Source organism: Pongo abelii, chromosome 15 (genome assembly GCF_028885655.2).
Source record: "Pongo abelii isolate AG06213 chromosome 15, NHGRI_mPonAbe1-v2.0_pri, whole genome shotgun sequence".
Lineage (NCBI taxonomy): Eukaryota > Metazoa > Chordata > Mammalia > Primates > Hominidae > Pongo > Pongo abelii.
In genome coordinates, this window is record NC_072000.2 from 96,944,588 (window position 1) to 96,962,322 (window position 17,735).

The following is a 17,735-nucleotide window of genomic DNA, read 5'->3' on the forward strand; positions in this document are numbered from 1 at the left end:
TGCAGCTCCAGACACCTCACCCATTCAAAGGCAGGAGGTCACAGGCAAATGGCTTTCTCCTCCTAGGCTCTGCATTATTGTTAGGGAACACATGTTGTTCCAAATGCTTTATTGACCACCCCTGATGTGACGAAGGCTGGGAAAGGGGGTGAATGGCCAAGGAGAGCAGGATGGTCAAGATCGGCTCTGACCAAATGTGATACATCTCCTGAGTCAGGGCACATTGCCACTGGAGCCAGAATCAGGGTCTGTTAGCAAGGAAGGGGAGAGGGGACTGGTTCTTGGGGGAGCTAACTCAGTAAGTGTCACAGGCAGGGACTATTCTGACCCCATTTCACAGAAAAAGAAGCTGCCCAGAGAGCTCAGATAGCTCCAAGTGGCTAACTAAGGACTAAACTTAGAAAGTTTGGCTCCAGAGCATGCGGGCAGAAGGTCTTACATGAAAGGGTTCGAGGCCCAGCGCCCTGGACCTGCTGCTTGAATGCCCATCCCCTTTCCCGTCTCCTTACCAACCTGTACCTCACACTATTTTCTCATCTGCATAGAGGGTGTGATATTCAGAGCCTCAGGGAAGGAGCTGTTGCAGGGATCTAAAATCCCTAGCCTGGTGCCTGGCATGGAGTATGTGCTTATTTAACACCAGTGGGTTGGTTGGGCTAGAGGTTATGTGTTGTAGTGATCACAAACGTGGCCTGGAGGTCACGTGTCTTGCATTCTTGTTCTGGCTCTGACACTAATAAGTGATGTGACCTCAGGAGGTCATTTTACTTCTCTGGGTTTCTTTGGCTGTAGAGTGAGGGGCTGGACCACATCACTGGCTTTGAAACTTTCCCACTGAGCTCTGTGTATTCATCAGCAATGCCTGATGGAAGACAGTAGGGGGATACCCAAAGGTGGAGGCCCCATGTCCGTATACCTCATGGCTATACCGTTACCTATTTTACATAACAAACCAACCCAACATTCAGTGGCTTACAACTGTCACTATTTTATATTTGCTCACAATTCTATGGCTCAGCAATTTGGGCTGGGTTCAGCTGAGTGGTTCTTCTGTTGGTCTTTTCTGGGGTCAGTCATGCAGCTGCAATCATCTAGCAGCTTGACTAGAGGGGAATGGTCTATGATGGCCTCACTCATGTGTCTTGTGCTGGCTGTTGGCTGGGCCACACAACTCCAGCTGGCTAGCTCAGGCTTCTTTACGTGACAGCATAGTCCAAAAGGTGACATGGAAGCTGCATGCCTCTTGAAGCCCAAGCTCAGAACTCCACCATCCCTCTTCTGCTGCATTTTTTTTTTTTTTTTTTTTTCTTGGTCAGTGCCGGTCCCAAGGCCATGCTCTTTTCACCAGGAGGTGAAAATAGACTCCATCTCTTGATAGGGGGAGCAGCAAAGACTTTGTGGCTGTCTTTAATCTACTGTGGAGGTGAATGCTCTTTGAGTCCTTTTTCCTGTCTCTTTGGTTCAGCTGCAAGCATAGTAATAATCCTATTAATAGTTGTCATTTATTTGTCTAATGATATTAGGCACTTAAAATCATAGCATGTGATTTGGATCAGTAAATGAGAGCAATCTATAATAATAATAATTAATAATTAGGATTATAAGTTATTAAGTACATTTTCTGTGCCAGGCATTTTATATACATGATCAGCAATTCCCACAGCAACCCTGAATGATGGATATTATTGTCCTCATGTTCAGATGAGGACACTGAGACCCCAAGAAGTAAAAGTAACTTGCCCACAGCTGGTGAGGGGCAAAGGTAGTATTTGTGTTTCACTGTGTCTCTAAACAGCTGGCTACAGTGGGCAGAAAGGGAGAAGTAAGGTGGGCTTTGAGACTTTTCACATGGAAACCCCAAAGGTGTTGGAGAAAGGGCTCTGGGTGGTCCTTCAGCTCTCCATCCCACCATGTACTCACTTGTAACAGCCATCATGAGCAACATCCCCTTGGAGTATGACCTGGGGACACCCGATCAGTGAGTGGGCAGGGGGCACTGTAGATATAAACAACTCATGAAGATGGCTGCTGCCTGACACTGACTTGGGCCAAACTCTGCCAGGTTTAAGCTGAGATAATTCACCATAATCTAAAATGTTCTTCAGGCACCACTGCGCTGTGATACTGTTTTTGAGGTGCTGTCTGTGAATACCTTCTAGAAGGGTCTCCATGACTAGCTCAGCAGCTAAACCTCTCCAGAGAGGAACAGAACAGACCCTCTTATTCCAGTTGGCCAGGGCAGACCACTGACCTGGGCTCTGCCCACAGCAGATACCTGTCAGTGTCACCCTCACCCATGGCCACCTGGGCAGGAAACGTCAGAGGACTCCTGGAGCCATGCCAAACTCAGAGTCCCTCCCTGCCCCACTCTCCATCGTGAACTCACAGCCTCCAGCCTCCTCTGCGCCAGGCCAGCACCTTATCATGGTTTTTAGTCAGAAGACAAGAGCCACATGAGAGCCCTGTGGCCATGCTGAAAGGGTGGGTGATGGGTTCAGAACTGGGGAGCTGGCAGAGTCCAACCTCGGGGACTTTCCAGCCCTGTCGACACGCTGTGTAGATAACACAGCCCAACAGCGAGAGGGGAGCGAGATGCTTCACCATGTGGTGGGGATGCCTGGCCCTGGTCCTGCTCTGGCAGTTGCCACCTGTGTGGCTCTGGGTAGGAAGGACTGAGGGATACCAGTCCTGGTGCCTGTAAGGCGCCTGGCCCAGTGTGCACACGCCAGCTGCTGTTTTAACTTCTGCCTCCGTACTGTGGACTTGAACCACTCTCTCTTTAGTTGATAATCTTGCATTCACCTCCTCTTGCCCTGGATCTGTAAGTTTCATCTCTTCTGGGGTCAGGCAATCCCTTCTGATTCTCTTTCACAGTAAACACACATGGTGGACAGACTCCCAGATCTAGGTGGAACCTGAGACCAGGAGACAGAAGCACAAAACCAGCTGTGGGTGGGGTGAGTGGAGCATGGTCCTCAGTGAGCGTCCTGTTGGGTGCTTTCCTCTGCAGCTTCTCCATACATCTTACAACCAGAGAGGCAGGGCCTTGGTTTCATTTTTTGTTTCTGCTGGATGGTGGCAGGTGTTGTCACCCCCATTTATAGACAAGAACACAGAGGCTCAGAGAAACCATACAATCACGCAGGGTCCCAGGGCTGGTAACTGGCTGCTCAGGGCCATCTGAGAGCCCAGAAAGAAATACAGTTTGTGGGCCTGTCCCCAGCTGGAGGAGCTCACTCTGAGAACTCCTGCCTTTTTTTTTTTTTTTCTTTCTCTCTTGGAATGTGAGGATGAAGAACAGGGTCTTCCATGTCTGAACAAAGCAAGAAAACCTAGAAATAGCTATGGGCTGGGTGTGAAAGAGCCGATTCAATGCAGAGCAGCATCGAAGGACAGCCTAGTTGAATCCAGCAACCAGGATTTGTCATGCCAGTCACCCTAGGGAGAGATTAGTGGGGACTAAGGGTGTCAAAATAGTAAGGGGAGAAAGTAACCATCAGTAGAGTAAAAATATATATGTTGTACTGTGACCGTGGCCCATGTAGACCTGCGCCCTCCAACAAGAAGTCTACCCTTATTATAGGCAAGGGTCTTCTATTTTATTTTCTTCTGTTTCATTCTGGAAAAAGAAATTTTGGGTGGCATTCGCACTAATGGGTCATGACCTGCAGTTTGAAAAACACTGCCCTTCCTTCCTGTGCCATCCCTGATACCTAAAGATGGGGCAGCCCTGCCATGTGCCTGTGCTTCTAACCAGTGACCAGGGTGTGTATCCCCAACACGTGCACCACAAAGGGAGCACTTTCCCAGTGTGGACAGAAATCCGCAGTTTGGTTGCAATTTAGGAGGGCTCCAGCCTCAGCTCCTGCCCTGGCTCGGGGTCAGGGGTCAAAGTTTGCCTTCCCAGGGGCACCACTGGCTCCTGCTCTGCCTTTCTTTCCATGTCCTGCTCAGCAGGGAGGCCCTGGGGGCACCCCAGAGTTCCCTCATGGCAGATACACACACACACACACACACACACACTCTCACACACACTGTCCACCTTAACTAATGACATTCAGGCCAGGCGCAGTGGCTCACGCCTGTAATCCCAGCACTTTGGGAGGCCAAGGTGGGCAGATCACTTGAGATCAGGAGCTAGAGACCAGCCTGGCCAATATGATGAAGCCCCATCTCCACAAAAATACAAAAATTAGCCAGGCCTGGTAGCACGCGCCTGTAATCCCAGCTACTTGGAAGGCTGAGGCAGGAGGATCACTTGAACTGTGGAGGCAGAGCTTGCAGTGAGCTGAGATCACGCCATTGCACTCCAGCCTCAGCAACAAAGTGAGACTCTGTCTCAAAAAAAAAAAGAAGTGACATTCAGAAAATGTGATTAATTATGGAGTTTATTCTACCACAAAGCTTGAGGGTAACCACCTGGGAGACACCGACTCCAAATGAACAAGGCCAGCGTTGAAGGTGAAGTTAAGGTTTTACTTATACAGGCAGAGACAGAGAAGTTTTAGCAGGATGACATTTTCCATATGAGACCACCACATGCCCCAGTGATTTGATTGGTTACAGATTGCTACAACCCAGGAAGATTACTTTATTACCCCTGTTAAATGAAGTTTAGCCTAACGCTGCCTCGTTACATATTTGAAGTTCTGTCTAAAGGTTTTTCTGGACATAGTGAACTGTAACCTAACTGGAGGTGTAAACAGACTGTAAAATACTCTTGTGGCAATCACTGAGTCTTGGCCAGTCAAAGGTGGCCAACTGGTCCAACGGTGTTCAAATAAGGCAAATGCCAAGCTATAACCAATCCAGCTGTTTCTGTACCTTGCTTCCAGTTTCTGTCCATTACTTTCCTTTTACTGTCCATAAATCTTCCACTGCATGGCTATATTAGAGTCTCTCTCAACCTATTCTGGCTCAGGAGTTGCCCAATTTGTGAATCATTCTTTGCTCAATTAAATTCTGTGAAATTAATTGGTCTAAGGTTTTTCTTTTAATACTCCATAAGAGGGGGAGTGTTCTGACGGGGTCTTATCTCTGCTGCTGTTTGGTCTTCAATATTTACAAGAAACCAGCTGCAGAAGTTGCAGTTGCAAGCAGTGTTACTCAGGCTACAAAGCCACATTCCTCTCAAGGCTCTAAATAATTTGAAGTTCCAACAGCTTTAAGTCCCAATTATTTTAAGTTTGAATTTAATTTCACAACACTCACCCACACTCACACACACACACACACACACTCACTCACAATTTTCTGATACCAGCTGGGTGTCCAACAATTTGGACACTACCCAGAGTTAGTGCAGACTCCACGGGCTGCTCCTCCTCCAGATGCCAGCCACAAGTGGGCTTCCCAGGCAACTGCACTTCTGTCCAATTTGGCTTCAAGTTCAGGAGTTCCCATGATCCCTATTCAGGTTTGATAATCCAATAGGACAACTCAAAGACTCACAAAGTGTTATACTTCCAATTACAGTTTTGTATAAAAGATACAGCACAGGAACCACCAAATAGATAAGGCACACAGGGTGAGGTCTGGGGCGGGGCAGCCACATAGTCCCCATCACCTCTCCTCCTATTCGCAGAGGGAGTCCAGACGGGTCTGCAGCATCCTCAGTTCTTGCCTCCTCAGAAGAAAGAATTTGACCAAGGGGGCATAAGGCAGAGTGAGAGACCGAGGCAAGTTTTAGAGCAGGAGTGAAAGTTTATTAATAAAGCTTTAGAGCAGGAACAAAAGGAAGGAAAGTACACTTGGAAGAGGGCCAGATGGGTGACTCGAGAGATCAAGTGCATGGTTTGACCTTTGACTTAGGGTTTTCTGTGTTAGCATGCTTCCAGGGTCTTGTGTCCCTTCTCCCCTGAGTCTCAGAGTGGGCTTCTTCCCTTGGGGTGGGCTGTCCACATGCGCAGTGGTCCGCCAGCACTTGGGAGGGGCCGCCTGCGCAGTGTGTTTACTGGAGTTGTGCGCATACTCATTTGAGGCCTTCTTCCCTTACCAGTCCGGTGTTTCTAGAAGAAGGTCCTATACCAGTTACACTCCGCCATTTTGCCTCTTAGTGCTCATGATTGAGCCCACGGGCACAATTTGTGAGATGTTATCGAGAAGATGCTGATCACCAGTTTTCAGATTTTTTTCTATCTCTTGGGAGACTATGTTTCCCTGGCGTGCCAGCTGCAACCAATTATTAGAGAGACAGTTAATAACCGCCTGCCCATCATCTGATGGTCGCCTGACATTCCTGGTCGGGGAGGGGACTCTCTTGCCCTGCTCATACCTGACTACCTACTGTAACATTTTCCCCTCAAGAGTCTAAGACCCCAATTCCTTGGGGAAAATGGATGGTCAGTCTTTTGTAACTGCATCCTGCAGTTATAGAGAGGGGCGGTGGTGGTTGTTCTGTGGGTCTTGGCCTCTGCTAGCTGTCCGTGCAGTGTGGCTCCGTGGGTTGGTGAAAGGAGTATCCAGCCAGGTCCAAGGGAGATGGGCAGAACTTTGCCTCTGTCATGTCCCACTGATGGGAAGTCTAGTGGTCTCCTGTAGAAGGGTGACTCTTTATTTTGCTCTCTTTTTTTCTTTTTTTTTTTTGAGATGCAGTCTTGCTCTGTTGCCCGGGCTGGAGTACAGTAGTGCAATCTTGGCTCACTGCAACCTCTGCCTCCCAGATGGAAGCTATTCTCCTGCCTCAGCCTCCTGGGTAGTTGGGATCACAGGCACGCACCACTATACCTGACTAATTTTTGTATTGTTAGTAGAATTGGGGTTTCATAATGTTGGTCAGGCTGGTCTCGAACTCCTGAACTCAAGTGATCCACCTGCCTCGGCCTCCCAAAGTGCTGGGATTACACGCATGAGCCACCGTGCCCGGCCAGAAGGGTGACTTTTTAATACTGAGGGGATGGCATCTCTCACTGAGGATCAGCTGGAGACAAATCAGGTTATGAGATTTAGAAGAATGTCAAAACAAAATAAGGGGTGAGGACAGCTCCAAAAAATCCCAAGGTTGGTGACACACCCAGGTAGCTAACACTCCTAGAAGCTGGGTGCATCTTCCTCCCAGCACATTAGTGTGTTCACCAGCCAGAAAGTCCACAGGTTTTATTTCAGAGGCATCATTGATTAAATCATTGGCCATGTGATTGAACTCATTCTCCAGTCCCCTTCTGTTGATCACATGGGGGGCCGAAGGTTCCAACCCTCTAAGCAGGTGCTTAGTCTTTCTGTGGCCAGCCCCTCCCTTGAATCTAAGGTCCCACCAGGAGTCCCTGTTTAATAGCAGAAACTCAGGTAAGGTCAAAAGGGGCTCATTGTGAATAATAAAAGACACTCATCTCTCAGGAAATTCCAAGGGTTTTTGAAGCTCTGTGCCAGGATTGGGTACAAAGACTGGCTATGTGTTTCTGTCTTACTATATACCACACACACTCACATTCCCTCACACGCTGCTGTTTCCCATGGGCCTGGTGGCCAAGGAGGCAGCTCCACCTTGAACCTCCATAGAGGCAAAGCAACCTCATTTCTTTGAAAGACACCATGTCCTGGTGTCAGTTTAATTTCAGGTGAATGCACTAGTTCATGGATGCTGCAGCTCCAAGTAGGGTGATGATTTGGCAGGAGCCGAGGCTTGTCTCTGAGCCTCTGAGCGGAGAGCCAGGCCTGGCGGAGGCATCTAGAGGTAAGCCAATGTCCAGCAGGAACACCTTCCAGGCAGGCACCACCCCCACCCCTGCCGTGAAGCAGTGTCGTTTGTCTGGGGTAATACCTGAGGTTTGTTTCCTCACACCAAGGAAATAAAGGACACGGACACACAAGGAATGAAGTTAAGAGCAGAGGTTTAAAAGGTGAAAGAAAGAGAAAAGCTCTCTCCTGCAGAGAGAGGGGGTCCTGAACGGGTCTTCCGGTCCATGGTGAAGTGCAGGAGGTTTTACAGATGAGCTTGAGGAGGCAGTATCTGATTTACATAGAGTACCAGAGATTGGCTGGACAGGTGTGCCATTTGCATTGCATGCAAAGAAGCTGGCAGCCCCACCCTAATCTTTTATTACGTAGATGGATTCTCTACCTGGCTATGTTGCCTGCTTTTCTACTGTACACGTGGTGACAAAGAAAAGGGAAGATGGAGCCTCCATGTTAAACATACCTGGCTTTCGGGTAGCCCTTTTCTGTTGGCACAGCTGCCGGCATTCACCCGTGCAAGCTTCCAGCTTGCTTGTCTATTTTTGCAGCTTGAGTTTTCAGGCTGTTCTTTGTTAAAAAAGAAATGATTTGGGGGCTGCTTTTTGTTAAAAGGGAAGTTCAGCAGAGGACTCTGTTACCCTCACTATCTGCCTAAATAATTTCTTTTTAGCTCCTGTATCACCAGGAGTACCCCTTCCATCGCCCCCTGTTGCTCCTGCTTCTAATTCTCTCTTCATCCTGCTCTGCTGGAGGAGAGGGGCTGCTAAAAACTCATTTCCAACCTCGGTTTGGTGACTAATGATTCATTGTGCTGCTGCTCTGGAAGGGCCATACACTCTCACGGAGACCAGAATCTTAAGCCACAGGGACACCCTCTGTAAGCCAAGTGGAGGCAAAATTGAGCACTCAGAATCTAGAGTTGAAGGTCCTGAGTTTCAGGTCTCAGCTCCACCACTTACAACCCTGTGATCATGAGCATTACTTGCCTCTCTCTGCCTCAGTTTCCTCGTCTATAAAATGGGGAAAACTATAGTGTCTCCCCCATAGGTTTAATAGGAGAATTAAGTGAGATCATAGAATCTAATGCACTAGTATTTGGGTTTGGGCCAGACTAGGGAGGCCATTAATCAATAATATTAATATGGTTATAGTATTTTATTAACAATTATATATAACAACTATAGAATAACAATGATTATGATGATACAGCAATATAGTAATATTAGTAATCAATACAATGGCAGCAGAATTTGGGATATCACCAGAGCAGGGTCAGGACAGAGGGCTCCTCAGGAGCCTCCTTGCTTGGGGCCGTATCCTCATGTTACCAGAAAGGGCTCCCAATCCAGACCCCAAGAGAAGGTTCTTGGATCTGACACAAGAAAGAATTTGGGGTGAGCCCAAAGAATAAAGTGAAAGCAAGTTTATTAGAGAAGTAAAGAAGCAAAAAGATGGCTGTTCTGTCCTGGTACACTGTCTCATACTCATGCTCGACTGATTATGCTTATGGTTATTTCTTGATTATTTGCTGAACAAGGGGTGGTTTATTCATGAGTGTTCCAGGAAAGGGGCGGGCAATTCCCAGAACTAAGGGTCCCTCCCCTTTTTAGATATAGGCTAATTTCCTGACGTTGCCATGACAGCTGTAAACTGTCATGGCGCTGGTGGTAGTGTCTTTTAGCATGCTGATGCATTATAATTAGCATGTAATGAGCAGTGAGGACGACCAGAGGTCACTTTGGTCACCATCTTGGTTTTGGTGGATTTGGGCTGGCTTCTTTACCACGTCCTGTTTTGTCAGCAGGGTCTTTGTGACCTATATCTTGTACCCACCTCCTATCTCATCCTGTGACTTAGAATGCCCTAACCTCCTGGGAATGCAGCCCAGCAGGTCTCAGCCTTATTTTACCCAGCCCCTATTCAAGATGGGCCACTCTGGTTCAAACGGACACTCAGATATCCCAGTGTCCCTGCTCCCCAGCCTTTCTTCAGCAACTTGGCCAGACACCTAGTTTTCCAAACTCTAACCCAGAAGCTTAGGGCTGGAGTGGGAGAGGCTTAAGCTCCAGGGGTGGGGTCAAGACAGGAGCAGGGAGGAGAAGACATGGACCAAGTCCTTCCCCTATTGAGGGATGTCCCCTCCCCCTTCCTGGGGAAGCTGTGCCATAGGAGGCTGGGGAGATTCCAGAAGGTGTCACCTGCCAAGGAGGGATGAGCTTGCTGAGACCTGCCAAGACTCAAAGGACATTTCAAAACAGCAAAGTTTGTGAAAGGCAGCAGAATCCCACTCCCCATGCTTGCCCTCAGGACCCTCACTGGAGCAGAAGCATTGCTCAGAGCGTGAGAAAGAGAAGCGAGCGTCCGTGAACATGCTGGCTCTGGGTGAGACCTCGGCTAGTGTTTGGTTTCTAGCGCACAGCTGCGTCCTCACAGCCTAGAGCCATGGTTTTATCAAAAGAGAGTAAACCCACAGCAGAAGCAAGTCTTCCTGCTCAGGACTTGGGGTCTGCATGCAGAGGCCTCGTGGCATGGAGGTCCCAAGCATTGACACCAGTGTCCGGGGGCCGAATCCAGTTCTTCCCTTACAGCTGTGAGACCTTGGCCAGGATCACCTTCCAGAGCGTGTCCTGTGGGTCAAGCCCTAATGGGTATTAACTCAGTCAGTCATCACACCAGCTTGAGGAGGGGACGTCCTGTTATAATCAGAGAGTACCTCAGTTCCTTCATCTGTAAAATGGGGATAATAATAAAACTCATGGGGTGATGGAGAGGATGGAGCAAGTTACTATATGTGGAGTGTCATAACAGCTCCTGTCACAGCAAGAGCTCTATATTAAGTATTAGCTATTTTTATTTTTTCAGGGGAAAAAATGGTGTAAATTGACTAATATCTGTGATTGTTTCCAGCAGCCTCCCCCAGAGCGTACGTGCTGGGGTGAGAGTTGAAATTCAACCTGACTCCTGTACCTTAGAGCTTTTCTGAGTGTAGACTCAGGACCGCTCACATAACAGCCAGCCAATTCCAGCCCCACTTACAGAACCAGCATCTCAGGGGGCGGGGGCATAGGAATTTTAAGACCTCCCCCCACCATGGACTCTGTGCCTCCAATACCCCTACAGAAACATTGACTTCATTGAACCCCTCAGTGGGCAAATGTGAAACGGAGCATGCAGGATCTTCAATGTGGACATGGGCAAGGTGACACAAGGCTCTTGGGGCAGTGTCCCTGAGGCATCCTTGATCTCCCTAGCCTGCCTCATCATTTCAGGAACCTTCCAGATGACTTCCATCTCATGGTTGTCCTCCTCACCTTCACCCAAATCTTTAATTCACAGAGCTGCATCCCCTTCTTTGGTTTCAGATGTTCCTGGTCCGCCGGGACAGCAGCTCGAAGCACCTGGTGCTCTGTGTCCACTTTCCTTCCCTGAACGAGAGCTCGGCAGAGGTGCTCGAATACACCATTAAGGAAGAAAAGTTGAGTAAGTACCCGTCTTCTCTGATTTCACTTTGACCACACGGCAGCAGCAGCAGCAGAGAGGCTGCACCTTCTAACCACAGACTCTCCTGTATGCACTGATGGTGTTTAAAATTAGAAGGAGGAAAAGCTTTCAGTCACTGAAGTTGCTTAGCCAGACTTGTTTTGAACTCAGTTCATCATCCAAAGTCAGTGTGAATTTCCACTCACCCTCATTGCAGCTGGTTGGCTTTGCATTCTCATGGCCACATTGAAGTTTCCTCTTGTTAGCTCGATGCAGGGACGCTGGAGAAAGGGAAGAAAACGAGAAGAAATGTCTGCACCCTTGAGTCCTAGTGTCAGCTCAACACACACTCAATCCATGATTGCAGACAAGTCACTTAATCTTTCTGAGCCTCAGTTTTCTCTTCTATCAAGTGGACATAATAGTCACAGAGCTTTTGGGAGGGTCAAAGGGACAAACACTTTGAAAGACAAAAATCTGGGCCAGGCTTGATGGCTCACGCCTATAATTCCAACACTTTAGAAGGCAGAGGCTGGAGGATTTCTTGAGCCCGGGATCTGGAGACTAGCCTGGGCAACACAGAAAGACCCCATCTCTACAAAAAATAAAAATAAATAAGCCAGGTGTGGTGGCATGCACCTGTGGTCCCAGCTACTTGGGAGGCCGAGGTGGAAGATTGGCTTGAGCCAGGGAGGGTGAGGCTGCAGTGAGCTATGACTGTGCTACTGCATTCCATCCTGGGTGACAGAGGGAGATCTGGCCTAAAAAAAAAAAAGAAGAAAAAGAAAAAAAAAAAAAAAAGACAAAAATCCTGTGTGTGCGTAGTGCTGCTGGAAGTAGGCATGGGCCTCAGTGGGAAAATGTTTGGGGGCCCCCTCTCTAGGGTGGGTTTGTTCTGATAATACAGTGTCACCAGGTTTGGGGCTCTTGTGGACTGCTGGGCACCCATCTGTGCCAGCTTTCTCCTCCTCATGTGGTGTAACCGCTCATTGGGTACTTCTCCCCCTCTGCCCAGATAGACCTAATTTATCAAGACAGGAATTGCAACAGAGAAAGAGTTTCATGTACATAAAGCCAACTAAACAGGAGATGGAGTTTTATTATTACTCAAATCAGCCTCCCTGAAAATTCGGAGGCTAGGGTTTTTTAAAGACAGTTTGGCGGGTAGGAGGGGTATGGAGGGGGAATGCTGATTGGTTGGGTCGGGGATGGAATCACAGGGAGTTGAATCTGTCTTCTTGCACTGAGTCAGTTCCTGGGTGAGGGCCACAAGACCAAATGAGCCAGTTTACTGGTCCGGGTGGCTGGCACCAGCTGATCCATAAGAAAGAATGCAGACCTCAAACACCAATCTTAGGTTTTATAATAGTAACATTATCTACAGGAGCAATTGGGGACATTAGTGATCTTGTGGCCTCTGGCTACGTGACTCCTGAGCCATAATTTCTTTTATTCTTTTCTTTTTTTTTTTTGAGATGGAGTTTCACGCTTGTTGCCCAGGCTGGAGTACAATGGCGTGATCTTGGCTCATTGCAACCTCCGCCTCCCGGGTTCAAGCGATTCTCCTGCCTCAGCCTCCCGAGTAGCTGGGATTACAGGCATGTGCCACCACACCCGGCTAATTTTTGTATTTTTAGTAGAGACAGAGTTTCTCCATGTTGGTCAGGCTGGTCTCGAGCCCCCCACCTCAGGTGATCTGCCCGCCTCAGCCTCCCTAAGTGCTGGGATTACAGGCGTGAGCCACCGTGCCCGACCCTGAGCCATAACTTCTAATCTTGTGGCTAATTTGTTAGTTTTACAAAGGCGGCCTGGTCTCCAGGCAAGGAGGAGGTTTGTTTCAGGGAGAGGCTGTTACCGTCTTTGTTTCAAAGTTAAGCAATAAACTAAATTCCTCCCAGAGTTAGTTCGGCCTTTGCCCAGGAATGAACAAGGGCAGTTTGGAGGTTAATGGCAAGATGGAATTGGTTAGGTCAGATCTCTTTCATTGTCATCATTTCCTCGTCATAATTTTTGCAAAAGCAGTTTCAACGGCTATGTGTATACATGCCAGGCATTCAGATCCAAACAGCCTGTTAGAAGAACCTATAGAATATTCTAAGCACTGGTTTACATCTCTTGTAAATGGATCCATCTCTTGTAAATGGAAGCCTTTTACCCTCGGCTAGCAGCAGAGTGACAACAGTTAAGATTCATTAAATATTCTCAAGTGTTTGTTTCTCAAGAAACATGTGTGCCTGGCACTGGGAAGATGCAAAGATGAAGAAAACAGAGTTCCTGGCCTCAGAGGCCTGCAAGTCTGGTTGGAGGGTGGGGACACACTGGCATGGGAGACAGACATCACTTGCTGTGCAGTATAGCATTACTGCATTTGCATTACTGCAAAGGGACCTCTGGCTGGGGACACAGAGGATACAGGTCACTGTGGGAAGGATTCAGGAGGGTGTCAAAGAGGAAGAAGCCTCAGGCTGGGTCCTGAAGGTGAGTATGTTAGTTCAATTGAAGGTTAATCTTCTAGCCTTAGAAGTAGACTAGGAAGGGAATGCAGAAGCAGGTTACCTTTCCTGCTATAAGGAGGTCTTTCCGCAGAGACCCAGAGCCCCACAGAATGGATAAAACACAACTCGCTGGGCACAGTGGCTCAAGCCTGTAATTCCAGTACTTTGGGAGGCCGAGGTGGGCGGATCACGAGCTCAAGAGATTGACCTGGCCAACGTGGTGAAACCCCGTCTCTACTAAAAATACAAAAATTAGCTGGGTGTGGTGGCGTGCACCTGTAGTTCCAGCTACTTGGGAGGCTGAGGCAGAATTACTTGAACCTGGGAGGCGGAGGTTGCAGTGAGCTGAGATTGCACCACTGCACTCCAGCCTGGCGACAGAGTGAGACTCCGTCTCAACAATAACAACAAAAACAAAACACAACCCACGCATTCATGTGTTCAGCAGAGAGTTATGGAGTGCCCACTCTGTGCCAGGCACTGTTCACTGCCTCTCAGAGCTCACTTCAGATGGAGGGAGGGGATGATAAGCAAGTAACCATCCAGGATGACTGGCAGATGGAGAGGTGTGCTATGGGGAACGTGTGAACATGGGTAATTAGCTAGCTACTGCAAGAACCAGCATAACGGCTTAAACCCAGAAGCTGGTTTCCCACTCACAGGCAAGATTCCTGGCCAGTGGGGAAGGAACAGGGACCCCAGTGGAAGAAGAGGCTCTGCCACCTTCAGCGTGCAGCCTCCAGTTTCCTAGGACTGACTCCAAGCCAGTAGGCTGGAAGGGGGAAAGAGCATGGAGAAGGCTTGTGGTCGGGTCTTCCTGCCGAGGCCTAGGAGTGGGTGTGTCACCTGTGCCGCATTCCGTTGGCTAGAACTTGGTCACAAGATCACACATAACTGCAAGGGAAACTGGGTCCAGCCACATGCCCAGGAAAAAGAACAGCACCTGGGTTTTGAACTGCTAGAAGCCTGATCCATGGGTAGTAAGGATAGCCAGTGTAGGGTTGGGGCAAATCATTTATATGGCAAACTTGATTGACCTCTCCGTCTTGTGAAGTCCAGCAGGGAAGAAAGTGTGAGGTTCTCAAAGAAGGAAGAGAGTGTTATGGTTTTCCCAGACCAAGTATACAGCACCCTCTGATGACAGCAGAAGAGGTAGGGCTGTTTGGGGCATCCACTGCTCTCCAAGAACCTGAGTCCCTTCTCATTTGGCCAGGGCCAGGCCTTCTTAGCAGGTGCCCCTGGGGTCACACAGCCCCTGGCTGTGCTTATGGTCTCCCAGGAGATAGAGAGGACCATCGCCTATCTATTAGTAGATAATAGAGACCAGGAGGGTGCAGACCTGTCTCTTACTAAGAGCAGCCAGGCTTTCGGGGAGTCGGCTGCCACCTACCAGTTACCTACAACTTTCAGAAACCCAAGAGCCGGCTGTGCTCTTGAATTTCCACAGCAACATTGGGAAAGTAGCTGAGGTTGGAGGTTATGATGAGCTGAGCTTATCAGCCAGTGCTCTAGGAGCCTGAGGAGGGAGTGCTGTTCACGGGCATGGTGGCCAGGAAGGCTTCTTGGAGGAAAGGCACATCAGGCTGGACCAGCAGACTGTCTGAAAGTTCTGCCGACGTCCTTTGCGCCATACTCCTTCCCCACCTCCCCACCCAGCCTCCAGGGTCACCACTCCACTGTCTCTCCAACCCAATGACACCCCTGGAAACCAGGACATTGTGTCTGGTTTCATGTCTCATTTCCCATTAGGCACCAATGAAAAACCAGAGCTGGATGGTCGTTAAAGCAGTAAAAACAAGATTTGCTCAAAACTGTTGCAATAAGGACAAAGAGACCTCGGTATAGAACTGGGCTCAACTCCGAATACAGCATGGGCAAGTGGGGGTTATAGCCAAGGAGCAGGGTGGGTGGCAGTGGATGGAAAATCACTAAGGGGAAACATCAGGGGTAGGGAGGATTCTGGCAAAACTGACCCAACAGGATTCTTGCTGAAGGCAGGCAGGGTGATCAGACAGCACCCGGGGGATGGTGGAGGACGAAAACTCATCAGATATCGACAGTGATCAGATATCAAGGGAGAGGGGTTTTTCTAAACCAGTGAAGCAGGATTCTTGCTAAAACTGGATTTTAGGAGGCACAGATGGGCCTAGGAGAAGGTTCAGGAGCCTGACTAAAGTTTGGTCAAGCAAAGAATTTTTTCAAGCCTAAGGGACAAATCGGGTCACTCAGAGACAGAGATGGCCAGCCTACTTCTATGGGTTCTTTCTTCCACCCAGGGCCGTGTGGCCAAATCTCACTTTCCGTTTTTAAACTTTTAAAAATTCAGTGCACAATTTGCTGAAAATATGATGAAAACCAAAACTCTTTCGTGTAACCTAACACTTCCATCATCGTTCATGTGCATTCACTATAAATACACAGATGTCATCCATAAGTTTGTGTGTGTGTGATTTTGCTGTTTCCTTTTTTACTTTTTTTTTTTTTTTTTTTCTGAGATGGAGTCTTGCTCTATTGCCCAGGCCAGAGTGCAGTGGTGTGGTGTGATCTTGGCTTACTGCAACCTCTGCCTCCCGAGTTCAAGCAATTCTCCAGCCTCAGCCTCCTGAGTAGCTGGGACTACAGGCATGCGCCATCACGTCCAGCTAATTTTTGTGTATTTAGTGGAAACCAGGTTTCACCATGTTGGCCAGGCTGGTCTCGAACTCCTGAACTCAAGTGATCTGCCTGCCTGAGCCTCCCAAAGTGTTGGGATTATAGGCGTGAGCCACCCTGCCTGGCCTGCCATCTCCTTGTATTACTCCATTGCTCTCCAAACCTCACTCCCCTGAGGTGAGCCACTCGGGTGCACCCAGAGAACATTAAGAAAGCAGCAGGTAACTTGTTTCTTTGCCAAGTTAATGTGCTGCTCCTGCCTCTTTGCTCTCTTGCTGTTTGATGCCCTCCTCCTTGGCACAGCAATTGAGACAGACCATGGTAGCCACACAGCTTTTTGAATCCCAGCTGTTTTCTCCTGCCTGTGTGACCTTGTGCAAGTTACTTTACCTCTCCAGGCCTCAGTTGCCTTGCCTGTAAGATGGGGATAATGATGGTGACGCCATCACAGGGCGCTGGAAAGGGTTCGTGTGTCTACACTGCTTAGGACTTTAGACACTGTGGCTACAGTGACTGCAGTGCGGGGTGATCTGAGGGGGAAGTGGTCAAGGGAAAGGCCCAGGCCTGGAACTGGAGCCTTGTGTTGGGGTTCCCCACAAAGAGCTGAGGCAAGGGAAGGAGATGTGGGGATACCCCAAAAGGGGTAGCCAGCTTGATCTGTGACCCTGCTGTGTTTGAAGAAGAAACACTTGCTCTGACCACTTCTGTTTCCATGTGCCTGGATTGTCCTCTAGTTTCTTGTTAAGTGTTTCCTTGAAACTCCCTGAAGCAGTCAGCTTGGGCTAGTCTTGCTGTGGTAACAAACAACCCCAACCCCAGTTGCTTGCACACACATGGGTGTGTACACAAAGTAAAATGAGTGTGCAGCTGGCCCTCCAACCTGTGGTTTCCACATCCACGGATTTAATCAAACATGGATCAAAAATATTCAAAGAACAAAAAAGATGAAAAATAACAACACAATAATAAAAAATAATGTAAATTAAAATATAGTATAACAACTGCGTATATAGCATTTACATTGTATTAGGTATTAGAAGTAACCTAGAGATGATTTAAAGCAGAGCTCCCCAATCTTTTTGGCACCAGCTTCATCCATGTCCCTGCAAAGAACATGATCTCATTCCTTTTAATGGCTGCATAGTATTCCAGGGTATATATGCACCATATTTTTCCATGGATGGGATGGGGGATGGTTTCTGGGTGAAACTGTTCCACTTCAGATCTTCAGGCATTAGATTCTCATAAGGAGCCTGCAACCTAGATCCCTTCCATGCGCAGTTCACAATAGGGTTCCTGCTCCTATGAGAATCTAATGCCGCCACTGATGTGGCAGGAGGCAGAGCTCCAGTGGTGAAGCTCGCCCTCCCAATGCTCACCCCCTGCTGTGCGCCCCAGTTCCTACCAGTTCCCTGGCCCAGGAGTTGGGGACCC

General features: G+C 48.5%; 1 protein-coding gene across 1 annotated transcript in view; it reads left to right on the top strand.

The window, feature by feature from the left end:
* RIN3 (Ras and Rab interactor 3) overlaps nucleotides 1–17,735 on the top strand; it is a 174,589-nt gene that overhangs the window by 52,279 nt on the left and 104,575 nt on the right. The window contains exon 3 of the mRNA XM_002825039.6: nucleotides 11,037–11,154. Coding sequence (XP_002825085.4) covers nucleotides 11,037–11,154 — 118 coding nt within the window. The remainder of the gene's footprint in view (nucleotides 1–11,036; nucleotides 11,155–17,735) is intronic.